This window comes from Diorhabda carinulata, chromosome 1 (assembly GCF_026250575.1).
Source record: "Diorhabda carinulata isolate Delta chromosome 1, icDioCari1.1, whole genome shotgun sequence".
NCBI classification, from domain to species: domain Eukaryota; kingdom Metazoa; phylum Arthropoda; class Insecta; order Coleoptera; family Chrysomelidae; genus Diorhabda; species Diorhabda carinulata.
Window position 1 is genome coordinate 34,804,463 of NC_079460.1, and position 16,992 is coordinate 34,821,454.

General features: G+C 31.7%; 1 protein-coding gene across 3 annotated transcripts; it reads right to left on the reverse strand.

Annotated features, from left to right (window-relative positions):
• Positions 1-492: 492 nt before the first annotated feature.
• On the reverse strand, positions 493-16,218 carry LOC130899506 (MATH and LRR domain-containing protein PFE0570w-like). 3 transcript variants are annotated; one of them, XM_057809504.1, is made up of 10 exons: positions 15,945-16,218; positions 15,723-15,887; positions 15,539-15,665; positions 14,215-14,455; positions 13,060-13,243; positions 12,553-12,607; positions 12,374-12,497; positions 11,471-11,765; positions 7,535-10,745; positions 493-608 (listed from the first exon to the last, which is right to left on the reverse strand). In XM_057809504.1, exons 1-10 carry the CDS (start codon positions 15,982-15,984, stop codon positions 584-586), a joined length of 4,467 nt encoding a protein of 1,488 aa, XP_057665487.1. In that variant the 5' UTR covers positions 15,985-16,218; the 3' UTR covers positions 493-583. The 3 variants fall into 3 exon arrangements, with proteins under 3 accessions (XP_057665487.1, XP_057665478.1, XP_057665496.1); XM_057809495.1 differs by lacking the exon at positions 493-608 and adding an exon at positions 4,532-4,727; XM_057809513.1 differs by lacking the exons at positions 493-608; positions 13,060-13,243; positions 14,215-14,455; ... (1 more) ...; positions 15,723-15,887; positions 15,945-16,218 and adding exons at positions 4,532-4,727; positions 12,827-13,016 and having other exon boundaries at positions 12,553-12,720.
• Between the last annotated feature and the right edge of the window lie 774 nt (positions 16,219-16,992).

Genomic DNA, 16,992 nt, shown 5'->3' on the forward strand with positions numbered 1-16,992 from the left:
TCTAGATGTACATGTGTTCCTTACAGAGCTGTGTTTAAGAGTAGGTGTGTCTAAGCTTAAAAAGACTATTTCTGAAAAAAATCCAACCTTTCCAATAACAGTGAAGGTCATCAACTTGTGTGAATGATTCTGATCAAATAGAATTTGATTAAGCAAGTGAGGAGAGAATTAAAATAATTAACTACTCAAGTTTATGTTTACCAATATCATACTTCAAGACTACAATTGTGTTTCAATTAAAATTGTTACCTAGATATGGGTGAACCTACACCTGTGCAAAGAGGAAGAAAAAGCCATATACAATTAACGGCTAGAGTAATCAGATGCCTTGTATACAGTGAATGATCTAGATCAATGGCTCCCAACCTTTTATGAGGTATCGCCCGTTAGTGGAAAACGACTCACCCCTGTCGTCCCCCTTCTCTTAGTACGATATGCATATTTAAATGTAAGAAACTTGTAAAAATAATAGACTGAATTATTCTGTTAAATGATTTATTACTATATAAAACAAATAATTAACCAATGTAGATGTATCCAGAATTCTTCCTCTCATCAGTCTCATCTCATAAGTGAGCTCAATTTAAAATTTTGGGTATCTTGTAAACCTGTTAAAGAAACAAATTTTTGAGAGTTATTTCAAATTAAATGAAGAGTGTAATAATTTGGTGATTTTGTGGGTATTTTTAAGGCTGTACCGTATTTCGAATAAGAATTAAAAAAATCTGTTCTCTCAAAAAACTGCTTTTACGATTTTGATGAAATTTAAGCATTGTCCTTTTGACCCCGAAATAAATTACATCCCCACATATCTGTAAATAGTACAGAGTATTTTTTCTTTTAGCTACTCATGCTACTAAAACCTAAACTTATCTGTAGATTGTAGAATAAGAGTAGAAAAGTTGCGTTATAGAATACGCTGAACCAATTTTACAAAATGTTTATAATTTCAATTTAATTTATTTAACTTGGTGGACTGCAGTCAAAGCCTGAATATCCGGCTGTATGTTGGTCAGGTGAAGGCGCAAGTCTCCTTTGGTGCAAACCTCCAATTTGTTCCTTTGTTTTGTGAGGAACTGGACGACAGAGTTGAATCTTTTTTCCACTAAATATGTGGATGGAAATGAGATTAGAAGGGATTCAACCATTTCCCACAGTTTTGGATAAGAGTCCATGAGATTTACCCAGGTTAACTCGTAACAATGCTGCTTAAAAATCATCTTTGCCTCACAGTCATATTTCAGGTCCAAAAACTGCAAAATATGTTCAAGGGTGTCCACTGTGTCAAACGAAAGTGGATCAAACACTCAATCTGGAATGTGAAGATTGACAATGTCTTCAAATCTTGATTCCATGTGACATTTTAGCTTGTCAAGGTGGTCCGTGAAAGTGAAGATGAGGTCATCTTGAAGATGGAGAGATTCTGAGCATTTTTGTAAGGATGGAAACTGACACAGTTCACCACGACCTATATTACCTTTGAAAATGGTAAACTTGGCAACGAACGAACTGATAAGGCCTTTTGCTTTGATAAGATTCATCTTATTTCCTTGCAGCTTTATGCAGATATGCAATCTAGAATCTGCTATCAATGCTTGACTCAATTCAGTGAGTCGAGAAACGCAGTCACTGTTTCGAACAATTCAAAAAATCACCGCAAACAATTTCATTTTGAAAGCCATCTCACGGCCGTGTGAAGGAGCAGCCGCTCAAATTCCTCATCATTTTTGTGACACAGTTGTCGGAAGAGACGGTCATTCAGGACACTTGCTTTTATCTTATTCACGTATTAATTACTAGTTAAAGGGTTTCATGCAATATACCACTTAATTTTTTGCTGCTAAGTATTTGCGATGGATAACGCAGTGTATAATGATAACGCCTGGAACTTCTTTCTTCAGATAGGCCAGAAACTCAGACATGGCAGGAGCTCCGTCTGTAGCGCCGGCGCTTACGTTTGATAGGGGAATATCCTTTTCCTCAAAATACTCTTTTAATACATTAAAAGTGGATAACCCCTGCGCATCAGTGATCAAACTTCTTGCAAACAACATTTCCTCGGTAATTTCCTTCTGCTCATTGATGAATCTCACATAGGCCAACAAAATTGCTTTGTTAACAATTACAATAGATTCATCTATATGTAAAGTAAATTTCCTTTTTTTAGCATGTGTGTAAGTTTTGATTCGACGTCTTCAGCCATTTAATCAATCCTGGAAACAGTATTGTTACTTAAAGGCACCGATTGGTTTATTTTGTTACTAGAACCCTAACATATTTTCAACAATTTTTTTGCAGCAGGTAAAACAAGAGTTTCGCCAATCGTGTGAAGTTTACACATTTAGCGATCAATAATACTACCTCGTAAGAAGCAAGAAGACCTTTGTCAACATCGGTTACTCGTTTTTTAAATAGGTCACTTAAATCGGGACCTTTTTCTGCTTTAGCTTTGAGCTCTTGAAAATAGCTGACGTCTTTATTCATTTTGTCACTGTGTACTATTGATAAATGTTCTTTCATCCGCGAAGACTTCATTGCTAGTAAATGTTTTATCACACAAAAGACAATGTGGAAACTGCACATTTTTTGGTGACACAATAAATCCGTATTTCAAATACTCAGCTGAGTACTGACGATACTTTTTCTTCGAATCCATCATGCGCGGTTTTCCGTGCTTCAAAACTAATGAACGAATACTAAACAGATACGCACAATGTAGTCACTGGCGTAGCCTACTAAAGACATAGAAGACGTATGACAAACTGGAGTGAGTGTTGTGATTGACACGAAGACTAGATGTGTACGCACTAACAACAACACACCCTCAACAGTAACCTGTGATGGTGGTGCCAGTGGAGGGGGTAGCGCTGTGACCTTGCCAGCTAAAAATAGCCGGTGACTCAACTACTTTGCGCCAATTCCCTTACCGGCGCGTGACCAACGAGCCCTGAGGAATTACGCAAATCTTGCACACACACTTGCATATTTTTTTGCCCTTTATTTTCTTAAAAAAAGAGTGAATTTGTTTTTAAAACGCTACCGTGTTTCTGCGACACTCAAGATTCTACTCTATAGAATTGTTACGTTTATTGTTTCTGCCTTTTCATACTGATCGCCCCCAGGTTGGGAACCACTGAGCTAGATAATAGTAATATATATCCAATGCTTTATAATTTCTAATTCACTTCTCAATAATATTAAGTATTATTTATTAGGGTGATTTAATGTTCGAGATGTTTCCATCCATCTCCGCAGAACCTGCCTTGCGAGCAGACTACTGATGGATGTAATAGAGATATTTTTGGCTGCACCAAGAATCAGCCTTGTAACAAGGTACTCAAACGAACTGAACCTCACTCGCCATCTCTTGTAGGACTTTTTATGTTCTACCACAAGCGCATAGAGCACTATTTTACTTAAATAGCAGCTCTGATGTCTATACACATTGAGATTATTGTGTTTCTATGTTGTCAATTAAGTATCGCAAGCCCACATTCAATCACAGCAAATACTTCGACTAGGACATTCTCATAGTGAGAAAAATTCACCTATTTCGTGTTCTCCGCAGAGGCTTGTTCCGACGAAACCATCTGTCATCAATATTTAGTATTTCGGGCTTAGAGTCGCCCGTCCACTATTCTCTCTCAGTGATGTGTCTCTAAACCCTTATTGTTAAAAGTCGCAAGACAATCTATTATTACTATTGATAGCCAATTGGAAATATCAGGTCTATAGTGAGACTATTATTCAGTTTCTAGATTGTTTTTTATTTTTTTACATATCAATAACCATTTTTTAATAAAAATTGAAACTATTATTTCAAATGCAACTGTAAAAACTTTATTACTATAAAATGTTAGATTAAAACATACATTTTTCTAGTGGAACATCATTTTTTTAATTCTCAAAATAAAGATTTTGTAAAAAGCACTTGATAAGTGTTAACCTTACTGTACCAAAAAAATCGACCACTATTGACATGTTTGCTAAACCCTAAGAGCACAAAAGATGTGCTACACTTGCCTCCTCCTAAAAGCTGTATTCCACAAAATGGAATATGTAGAATATTCACATAAAAGTTTATCTGTTATGAGAGCTGTGTTCGAAATGGGTGAAGGCTAAAAAGTGAATAATTATGACTTTTGAATCATTAAACACGCTTTTAAATTTGTAAGGTTCTTTATCGAACGTGAAAGTGATGAAATCAATTCACATTCTTTAGTAAAGCGCAATGTCACTGTAGTGGTGTTCCAGTATAACTCCTGTTCAAAAACATTCAATTGAAACAGGGATTTTGTAACTATGTCTTTGCAAGTAAAAAACTGATTTATGTACATTAGTCTAATTATTGTAATATATTGTTGGTCGTCGTTTATCGAACACCTTGTTGCTGGAATCATATAGGAAAATCTCTTCAGACAACCAACCAAGGCACTGCTGATCATAAATAAAATAAAAAATAATTTTCAGTCTTACTTTGTAACATACATTAATCAATAAAACAAGTAAACATGTTAAAAAATTAATAAAACAAGATTGAATAGGTACATATTAAAGGTATGAACACGATATAAAGAAATACTGAAATATAATAAATTTATTTTCTTCCTATCGAGGTGTCTGCATGTATTTTGTTCAGGAATGAGTCCACGTCTAATGTTCGTAACATTTTTTTGCAGGAGTGTTCAATCAGGATTTCATCTGATGTTCTTCGTTTTTTGGAAACACTAAAAATGTTATATCAGATGTTAACTGTAATTTTTCTATTATACATCGAAGGCAATGTAGCATACATTTTAGTAACAATAGTGTTGCATCAATATATTCTGTTCCAACAGCTTATTGTGAGCAAGGTAAACGAATATACTGTGCTTTTCAGATAAAAGTATCCACCTTTAATAACTTTTGTAATACTGGTATTTAGAAAAAATCCAAAAACACGTCAATTTATGTTGGAAGGGGCAAGCATTATGGCTTATTTAAACTTACTGGAAAAGCCACCCCCTCACCCCTAGCAGCATCCCCTTTATTTTTTTTAATTACTTTTCATATTTTTTATGTAAAATTTGGATACTCCTCTTTGAGCTGATTTCAAAAATGTATAATACTTGTAGGTTAAAGTGGTTAGTTTATGAGATAAACAATTTTTCTTTTAAGAGCACAAATTTTACTTATTATTTACTTTCACCTTATTTGCCTGTACTAAAATGGGTTGTACAACAGTTCAAACTCTTTAATCTTTTTAACTGTGCTATTTATTATGAAGTTACAATAAGTGTTCAAAATTAGTACCATTCACTTCCATACAATGGTATAATCTATTTTGAAATGCCTCTCTGACATTGCTTAATACGGCTGGATTTAATTGTCGACATTCATTTTCTATCCTCTCTCGTAAATCATCCAGAGATTCTGGTTGGGTAGCATAAACTTTTGTTTTTAAATACCCCCATAAAAAGAAGTCTAGGGGCGTTAAATCCGGTGACCTAGGTGGCCACTCCATTATCTGCCCCCTTCTACCTATCCAACGAGCGGGGAATGTTTCGTTTAAAAATTGTCGGACAGGCATAGCATAGTGTGGGAGAGCTCCGTCTTGTTGAAATACCAGTAAATCTTCGGAAAGGTTATCATCATTTTCTATTATTGTTGTAATACGTGGGTCAACCCCTTCCCTGAGTAACTCAAGATATGATTCACCATTTAAATTTCCGTTGATGAAGAAAGGTCCGACAATGTGGTCACCTAGGATACCACACCAAACGTTTAACTTTTGGGGATGTTGTGTATGGAATTCACGCATAATATGTGGATCACTTTCAGCCCAATATCTACAATTATGCCTACTTACTAAGCCATTTAATGACCATGAGCATTCATCAGAAAAGCAAATATTGTTTAACAATTGTGGATTGTTATTGATAATTTGCGTCATTGATTCGCAAAACTCTAGACGACGATCAAAATCATCTTCATTCAACTCGTGCACCAACTTAACTTTGTATGGGTGGTACTTGAATTTATGTAGAACTCGGAAAACTGTAGAAGATGAAACACCGATCGCTCTACTTATTGTTGACAACGATTGGGGTTGTTGAGCCTCTAAGCTGACTTGCCCTAAAATTGCCACTTGGATTGCTTCGTTATTTACGAGTCCCTCTCGCTTATGCACTTTATTGCAAACAGACCCTGTTGTGGTAAATTTCTCCATCAGTTGAATTACACACTTATGAGTTGCATGTCTTCCGTCATGTAATTCGTTAAATATTCTAGCAGCAGCTCTTGCACAATTATTATTTTGGTAGTATAAACCTACAATTTCAATTCTTTCTTGCAAAGAGTAAACCATTTCAGAGAAACAAAATAAATAATGTATCAAATTACACTATCAATAGTGACTACAAATTCTAGTTGACAATGTCAAACTTTAATAAAAAGTAGAGTTTTTTGTTGTTTGGATTTTTTAAGTAGAATAAATAGCACAGTTAAAAAGATTAAAGAGTTTGAACTGTTGTACAACCCATTTTAGTACAGGCAAATAAGGTGAAAGTAAATAATATGTAAAATTTGTGCTCTTAAAAGAAAAATTGTTTATCTCATAAACTAACCACTTTAACCTACCAAGTATTATACATTTCTGAAATCAGCTCAAAGAGGAGTATCCAAATTTTACATAAAAAATATGAAAAGTAATTTAAAAAAATAAAGGAGATGCTGCTAGGGGTGAGGGGGTAGCTTTTCCAGTAAGTTTAAATAAGCCATAATGCTTGCCCCTTCCAACATAAATTGACGTGTTTTTGGATTTTTTCTAAATACCAGTATTACAAAAGTTATTAAAGGTGGATACTTTTATCTGAAAAGCACTGTTATATTATTTTTGTGAAGCTTATTTTCATATTTTTTTAATTCGACATTTAAATATAGGAACATATTGGCTGCAGTGGAAGCCAGGTTGACATATGACATTCACTCTAAAAAATTAATATTAAGAATTCAGTAGCGGAGTTAAAAGTTACCTTCCGCAAATAAAAGTCGTCAAAATTGTTATACTACAAAAAATTGGGGTTAAGTATAAACAGATAAGGCGATATCAAGAAATTGAAGCATCTTGGATTGGTGGTATGAATAAGATATTGCATGATCTACGCAAAAAAGGATTGTGCGGGCGCAAAGAAATAACTCGATTGAAGATGTACTAAATGTGTTTAAAACCTAACATGTGATAAAACATAGATTTATGCATAAGAACTCTATGGACTCAACACGAGTAAAATCTAATTAAAGTCATCAGAGAAATTTCAATAATGAAAGGAATTACACCTACAAATAGGCCCAAATTAAATTTTTGATCACGAAAAACCTCAAATTGATGTGTCAACTCATCTACAGCCCCGATTTTACGCTTATCACTTTTATTTCAACATAACAAAATTTATTATAGATTTTTCGACAGCCAAATAAGCGCTGGTGTTGAATTAAATTTTTTGTACTGTATTTTATCGGATACAGTATTACCTTAGAAGAGAAACATATTTACCTTTTAGATAAAGCATCTTCCTGAACTTTACCAGTCGAAGCAAAATTCATAAGTTCATCTTCAATATCTTTTTCGAGACTACAATTCCTTTCATTTGAATTTGAATGCATGCTGGATATATTTTTGGTCTCCTTACTTTCTATAGTCAAATGATCAGATTTATTTTTTTCATTTTCACTTGTGTTACAAGTACCTCCATCGATCGGTAATTCCATTTTACTTTCCGATAACGGGTTATCTTTTTTATTATCATTCGTTTCATTCCCCTCACATTTCTGTTTCGTCCTTTTATTATCGGACGAAACTCTATCTGTTGTTTGTTTTGCTTCATTGCCATGTTTTTTCATTACCTCTTTTTTATTATCTGAATTCTTCATGAGTGATTTGGTTTCATTTACCTCTGTATTATTTGTTGATTGTTTGGGTTTGTTTACAATATTCGATTTGGATTCTGACATACGATTTTCTTTCTTTACTTTTACGTCTTTAGATTGTGTTTTATTCAATTTACTGCTTGTCAATAATTCTTTTTCAATTAATTCCTCTTTGGATTTTTTTTTACTACTTTTAGTATCTAATTCACTCATCTGTACTTTTTCATGTTTAGTTGATTGTTTCTCATTTAATTTGATGTCATCACTACTTTTTTTGTTAGTTGTGGAATCAATTTCTGATGCAGTACTTTTAGATTTACATTTAATTTCTGATAGCTTGGATTCTTTTTTGTTTTTTTTTAAGTTTGTTACCTTATCACTTATCCGTCTCTTTTTTTTCTCTTCATCTTTTGCTTCTTGTTTTTCAGTTTTATTGGGTCTATCTTGCAGATTTTGAGATGGAAGTTCATTTTTAACAGAGGGTTCTATGTCAATTAATATATAGAAATCTGTTTGTTTCAAATGTATCTCTACTTCTCCACCAATTGATTCTAAATAAAGCTGTCCAATGTATTCTACTTTTTTTGTGTCTTTTGAAGCAGCAACAGACATTTTCCTACTTTCATTTTCTTCTTCGTTGTGTGAAATTTCTATACACTCTTCAAGGTTAACCAAATCGAAAGAATTTCGATCTAACATCTCCATCTGGGTACCACTTGTATTTATTTGATATTCATGATTAGCATTAATTTTTTTAGAGCTTTTATTTTGAACTAAATGAATCCCCCTTTCTTTTAAATTTTGTATCAAATTTTGCGCTTCAGCATCAGACGCAGTTTTGTCTGCTTTTTCAGTTTTGTCGTCATCGTCGCTATTAGTAGACATTATGTTTGTATCAGAGTCGTCAGATGTTATTAAATCTTTTAAAACAATATCAATGTCTCTTTCTCTTTTCTTTTTCTTGGGCGATTCTGACTTTTTATTCTTTTTTGTGGTATATACCTTTGCTATTGGTTTAATTTTAAATTTGCTACTCTGAGGTTTCTTAGTTTTGTTTGATTCAATTTGTGGTTTCAAAGAATTTACCATTCGTAGACGTTTACTTTCGAGATCTTTTAAAACTGTCAATTGTGAAGATGAAACTCCTTTCACGATTGGTTTATAAATGTCACTCGATTTGCTTTCCTGTAATACTTTTGAAATATCTTCAACACTATTTGTCGTACTTGAAATATTTTCAGTTTTTGTTCCCTTGTTTGATATTTTTGTGGATTTATCGCTTTTTATTGGAATTTTTGGCGCTTTTATTTGTTCCAGGTTTTTACTTCTGTTTCTTAAAGGATATGTTCTTTTTAGCATATCCTTGTTTTTTCGGAATATAACAGTATCGTTACTTTCTTTATTATATTCATCTGAGGAACAACCTTCTTCAGTACTGGAACTATCAAATGAATCGTCGTTTTTCATATTTGTCTTCATAAGGTTCAAGTTTTTCTTTCCAATAACGTTTTTATTAAAAAGCTGTAAATGGTCATCGACTGTTGTGTCTGCAGCTGGAGATGCTTTTTCGATTTCTCTTAAATGCGCTTCGAGATTTTTATTCTGTTCATTATCTGATGGTTGATAATAAGAACTACTAGTTGAATAATCAGTAGGTCTACTTGAATATGGTGAATTTGCATTAACTCTTGGTGTAAAAGGAACAAAGTTGGGAGTTATTGGTAAATTTGGAGTTGGTATTGAATCTATATCTATACTTTTTAGATCTAAATTCGCTTCCAACATTTTGGTGAATGGTGTGGTAGTACTTATATTACTCATGTTTACATCTAATGGAGTAGATATTCCTGGTGTTTTTGGTAATTGTACCTTTATTGGAGTTTCTAATATAGGCATAATGTTTCTTTTAGTTGTTACAGAAGGAACTACACTTTCTTTAAGCATATCTGGCGTAACAAATGTTTTTGAGTGACATCTCTCATCAGATTTTGCTTCCAGTATATTTTTACTAGTATTGTGTAGTTTAGAGGGAGACAGTATGGTTTTAACTTGAGACTTAAAAGTCTGGTTATTGTCTTCAAAACATTCTGTAACTGATTTATTTTCGCTATTTTTGTCATCATGTTTTATTGGTGTCTTTATTGCAGTCTCTAATAAACGCCCCTCTTTTTCAGTCACGTCTTTTGAATTTATTTTAATTTTTTTTCTTAATTTTTTATTTCCACTTGAGAGCTGTTGCTTCTTATGGGCTGAAACTTCATTGTCTTGATTTGGTATTACAGCTCTAAGATCTGCATCCCAGGCTTTTGTAAAAAGTGTTTTCACAGCTTGATCATTTTGTTTTATGTCAAAATTCGATTCATTAGATTTTCTTTGGTTTTTAGGAGGCGAAGAAAAATTCAAGTTACGAACATGTGAAGTACTTTTAGGTGTTGACATTTTATTATTATCAGAAGATGCAGGAGTAACAATAATTTTCTCTTTTGAACTTATAACAATGGCATCCTCTGTACTGCGGTTTTTTTCTTCAAATTCACTATTATTTCCGACAGTTGGATCAGGATCAACTTTTTTAGTTTCGGTAGTTGTTATATTTCTTTTTTTCGGCCGTGGGGATTTCCTGGGTGCTTTAGGGTAAAGTACTTTCTTCAAACCTGTCTTTCTTTTAGATGTAGAAGCATCTGGAATTGCACTAGAAGTTTTCTCAACATCCAATGCCTCAATGGATTGATTCTCTGGGGGTGTAAAATTTTTAAAATAGTTTTGTAGATCTGTAGATGCTTCTGGTACTAGTTGTATTGTAGGCTGTGGTAATATCATCTTTGGCTTTTTAGGACCTGAACAAAAAATTAACATTAGTCATATGCTTGGAACAGAATTTATTGTGTAATGCTTACTAAAGACAATATATTCTTTGTTTTGCTGTGCCAGACATATGACTCATATGCTTAAACTCGCCTAGTAGTGACAATGGGTGTAAAGTTATCTTCAGAGACCAAAGGTTATCGAAACGCGAATCAAACAGTGTAATTGTGGTGAAGTAATAGTTGTAAATAGTGTGTTCAGTATGAATATCACTAACAAAAAAATTTCAACTTATCTGATAAATTGATTGAATATAAAATACTTTCCAGAGGTATATTTAAAAAGGGAAGGATAAAAGTTTCTCTCTGGAAATAATATTGTCCTTTTCATAATTATCAAAGGCAACGATCCTGTAACTTCATCTATATTAATTACACAACCTATCAACACTAGCAGGCAAGTTTAACCTGTCAGTGTTCAGTTTCAAAATTTTCCTAGTTTATATTTTTTTATTTTGTATTTCTATACTGAATACACTGTTGACTAAACAATTACCATGTTCAACTTACATTTAATTATTTTTTGAGGATCGAGGTAAACAGTTTACCTTCAGTCTTTGAACACAATAACTTGGTAATTGTAAAACTTGTGTCGGATATTGAAATCTAGAAATTCAAACTTAGTGTATTTCCCGTTAAATTCAAAATATGTAACTGTTATCTGTTGAAATGTATAAAACTAAAGGATCCATTAATACCTTTTTTCTGTTTTCCAGTTTCTACAACAAGTGGTACCATTTCATCCTTTTCATGTATAATTATTGGCATCTGCATAATATCTTGTTCCGTCAAAGTTGTTGTAGTAGTAACAGGGGTAGGGTTATTGAGCAATATCAGAGGTTTGGTAGGGTTAACAGATGTGGAAACAGAAGGTATCAGTAAACCAGACACTGTATTTATGAATATTGGATTTTGCACACATGGGTTTGTAGAGGCGAGACTGCAGTTATTTGAAATAATATAATTATTGAAGGAGTTATCGAAGGACATAGTCTGTAACAAATTAATAGTACTTGAGAAATATTTTTAAAAAAAGGTATCTTCTTTACTCAACATAGAAATTTATGGAATTCATTTTAATGAAATTGCTTTGAAATTTATAAATATGATCACTTATTAAGAAAGCATGGATTTTTTATATTTAATGTTGAATACACTGCTCTATACAAGTGGATAGACCTTTACGTAAATATGAAATTATTATATTGTAGGTTCTGTGGACATCGAGATATATTATTATAAATTGGTTATACCCAGAAATATGCAACATACTGCTTGTTTTTTTTTATTAACAAGAGCTTATCTGATAAACCTATATGTCAGACTCTCGAAATTCATACAGAGTTTTTCAAATTTAGGTTAGCAAAATGCACATTTTAATAGAACACTAAAATTCAAACACAAATTTGCCAATAAATGAAGAAATAGTTTGAAAGTAACACATTTAAACTTTCTTAGTCTATTTAATACAATGATAAAATGTTTTCCAAGTTTTTAATTATAATTTTAGTATCTATATTTATTATACTCAATCATAGCTGTCCAAGAAGTTCTTAAAGATATATTTAAAATATATCATCACTGGTTGCAAAAATACTTGCCTCTTTATCAGATGAATAGTGATGAGGGGCTTTAATATTATTAGAAGTTCCTTGTGCTTGATCACTTTTATTTGCTGATTTCGATTTAGCCAGATCTGTAGTATCTTTTTTATTCCCTGTGTTACTAAAATATTAGTTAAGAATTTTTTTATGTAATTTTTTAAATAGACAATATGTACCTTGTAGTATGTGCAACTTCTGAATGTTTATTTGCTTCAACCATATTTGATGATCCTGAAAGATGTAATAATCTACTGAGAATACAATTTAAAAAAAATCAAACTGTATTAGAAAAGGGTGTGGACATTATCAACTGAACCTAGTATGTTCCAAACTTTTCCATATAACTAAAATTAATTAATAAAAAAATGTTACAATCTAGTTTATTTCAAATGCTGGTTAAATAAATAACTTATTATAAGATTATTTTTTATTTTATGGATGGATTTTTACCATTTTCAATACTGTCGATGCTCATACTGCATTTACTGTCTAGATTGATTATGAAGACCTTAGCATGTAGTCAAGATAATATTTAAAATCTGGTGAATTGAAAAATTGTTATGTGCCATTTGTCATCTCATAATTTCATAACGCCCATTATCAATGTTATCACAAGAATTTAGAAGCACCCTATATATTAAAAGATAGTAAGAATTGAAAAATTGAAGAAGTATATATATTACCCATTATTTCGCGCAATAAGTCATCAAAAATGGGATCAGCTTGCGCTTCTTCAACAGCAGATTTAATTGTTTTATCAAGTTCCTCCGGATTTCTTTCTTTGTACTGCCTTTCAACTACTTTATTAATTGTATGTGCAATTTTTTCTTGAAATTCTTTATTTTCCATCAAATTCTGTGCTAGAACCTACAAAGAAACATGAATATTCCTCTAAATCTTTCAGACCTAGAAAAATAAGGAAAGCAAATATATTACAGAGCTTAGCATAAGTCAATAAACCTGTTATTTAATGAATATATATTCTTGAAGTTTGTAAAATAGTGAAAACTGTAATTAACTTAATTCGGCGAAGATCTAATATTTTTTATATTTGGAAATGAAAAAACAGTTACAGCATTTACTGACAGTTTACCAGAAACTCATAGGCTTCATTATGTATTACTTACGACACTGTGCTCAGTAATGTTTCTCCTGCAACATTCATGTTCTCTACCTATTACCCGTAATGACTATTACCTGTTACCAAATCTAAAGAAATGACTCCTGCTTAGATTTTATTCGAATGTTGAAGTAAAAACTTGATTAATGATACCGTTTACACTCGAAAGATTTTTGGAATCAATGTATCTAGCACAAAGAAATAAAACAGATTTCCATTAAGAATTATAATTAATTAATTAAAACCATGTTTCCATTTGAGTAAAATAATTCATCAAGGTTCACAATATAAATATTTAATAATAAAAATTTGAATTTGACGTATGCCTACCCCCATTTTTATAACTTATTTTCAAGTATATTTTTCACTTGTGTTCAGGTTAGATATTTTTTTATTTTCGCAAATTCAGCATAGTTATCCTGATAGATTTGCAAATTAACAAATTTTTGTTTATGTTAGTTTAATATATTTGACATATCAATTAAATTGGCAAGTCTCGATAACGATCATTAATCACTGCTGAATAATATGTCCATAAGTATATGCATTATTAATTATTTGATATATATGGAAAACATAATTTCCAATCTCCTGAAGTAAAAACAATGATAAAAAGTGTGAGGCATAGGAGCTTTGTAGAATTTGATTCTAATTAAACATTTCATAAAATGTAAAAATAGAAAAGAATAAATATGTAGGAAAAGTAAAACATATTTACCTCAGTGTCAAACACTTCAGTTCGGGATTTTTCAGTGGGTGCGATTTTTTTTTCATTGGGTGAGATTTTAGATGAGGAAAGAGGCTGTTCTTCATTTTTACCAGTCAACTTTCTTTTTGAACCTGTGTGTGTATTGAATGATTCTTCACTCTCTGCATTTCCAGGAAGTGTGTGTATAGGTGTTGCATCCAAATCACTATTATTAGGACTCGTACAATTATCACAAGACCCATATGGAGTACTAGAAACAATTATTTGAGAAATAACATACCTGTAGTGCTGGATGCTGCAATAGTCGGAACAGTACAGTATTTAATATCAATGTTAACTATATATAACATATATTATCTGTGATAGAAAACCAGTATAACAACTATATAATATCCTAAATAATATCCATGGATCGGCCATTACATAAGTAGACTTGTGATTTATAATAATAGTATAAGAATTTATTTCACACACATAGAATGTGTTACTTTGTTTCTTCTTTTGATTGACAAAATTTATCTAGGAACTTCTTTGTCAACCCCAACAATTTTAGATTCCTATTCAGTTTACAGAGCCTTGTTAACAGTTGACCAATTTTGATAATTATTCCTATGTTTAAATGTTTCTCTAGTCTTCAATCTGTTGTACTATACCTATTTTTTAGTGCTGTTTCAATTGTCCCTTGTGGAATGCAGCAGAAAGTTTCTGATATTGACACATCAACTAAATTCTGAATAAGTAAGTATTTTATTTGTGTTTATTGAGAAGTCCACCTCCTTGTTTACCACACAAACTCTTGATCATTTGCTCTCTATATGTATCCAGCATTTATAAACTCATGTGTATATTTTGCTGTTTTTATCAATGTTGTCACTATTTTACTTGTTCCCTATATTCTATTTTTCTAAATTTTCTCATCTTGTTTCTAATATGTTGGTGTATGAGTTTTTGGTTTGGTACATGGGATAATAGTCTTTAATAGGGGCAATATTTATATTAATTATATAACAAATAAATTTTACATCATATTGTTTTTTTCAAATATCAACAGACAAAAAATAAACTATTTACTTCATTTGAAAATAGGTATATTTTTTAATGTTTATCTTGGTATAAGACTTTAATGTCAATGAAAAAAATGAAGTTACCCAGCTAAGTTTATTTGCAGAATGTCCTCAAATAGCTAATTTCACATATTGTATTGTAAATTTTATAAAAACTGAGGAAAAAGTATAGCTTCCACAGATTTATTAATATTAAATGTTTATGTAAAAACACAGACTCATTTGTCATAATAATAATGTAACAATTTTTAACAAGAAATTAAGATTACCTGGCAATAGGTGTGGATGCCCTACTTGAAGGTACTTTGTTATTGAGTAAATACAGAAGCTGATTTTGTAATGAGCAATTTGAATGATTCTCATTATAGAAATCGGTAGCTTCTAATCTCCCTTGTACTAAAAGATAAGTCTTATTAAATGGATACTCTTAAATAAAGGTAAACATGCTCATACTAATTTGAGATATTTGAAAATATTCTACTAAAATATCCTCGAGTGTTTGGCCAAGGAATCTAGTTGGCATATATTTAGTTTTTGTAGAATCTAGATGTCTGAGATTAGACGAAGTTCTAAGAAACTCTCTATGTGCTGTTATACATTTTGCTGATTTCAAGTATCCTGGAATTAAAATATATTAGTTTGGGTATAAATATTTGTTTCCCGGCAAAATCAAACCTAACACAAGTTTTGCTGCAATTAAATCTAACGGTTCCATATTTAATTTGAAATAAAATAGTGTATTAATAAATTTTATTAAAAAAGAATATTTTAACTTATATAAAAAAACCTCATATTCGAATACAATACTGAAACCTCACATCTATTGTAGCTAATTTTTCTATATACAACAGTGCTGCCACGACAAAAAAAAATTATTGCCATTCATCGTTTGAATTGGATCACAGAATTTGAAAATTTAAATTCTCTGCTCACTGCTTGCAACGTGTAAAACGGCCTCTTTCTATTTCTTATTGCTGAAAATAACTGAATCAAATTGTTCTTATATTTGTCTAAACTATATTTAGGTTTTTAACTCCAATACAGGAAGCACATATCCACCACAAAAAATGGCATTAATTATCACATCGTCGTATACATAAAGCTTCACAATTACTCGTGCTAAAAAAGCTTTTCAGAAACCATGATCGAGTTCATCCGACAATAATTTGAATGTAGAAAAGTAATACGAATCCCGTATACTGTCGTTCGGAAACTGAACGAAGTAATCGGGTCATGTTTTATGACAAGACCCTTTAATGTAAGTGGTTAAATGCTTCATTTGCTTGAAAAGTTATCAATTTGCTGTAAATGTTACCTATGATCAATTCCTAAAATTAATACATGAAAATATAGTAATAAAAAACAAAAGGTTTTTGAGGGTAGTCTTAAATTTGAAATTTCTACTGAAAATATATCGTTCTAGCTTAAGATTCGCAATCATCTGATATGTGATCTCTGATCCTGAACTGATTTATGAAAACTGTATTCCCAGCCTTAAAATGAAATATAGAACTCTGACATTCAGGGTGTTACAATCTTTGTGATTGTTAACATATATGTAATACTAATTATATGGACAGTTCCTATAAGTGGAAGGTGTTCCGATTAAGAGAAACAAATAGTGTATCGTTCTTTCTCTCCTCCGGGTGCTTCAGTTAGTTCTGCGCACCGTTACGTAGAGACGTTTTTCCCATACCAACTACCCATATAAGAGTATTACATA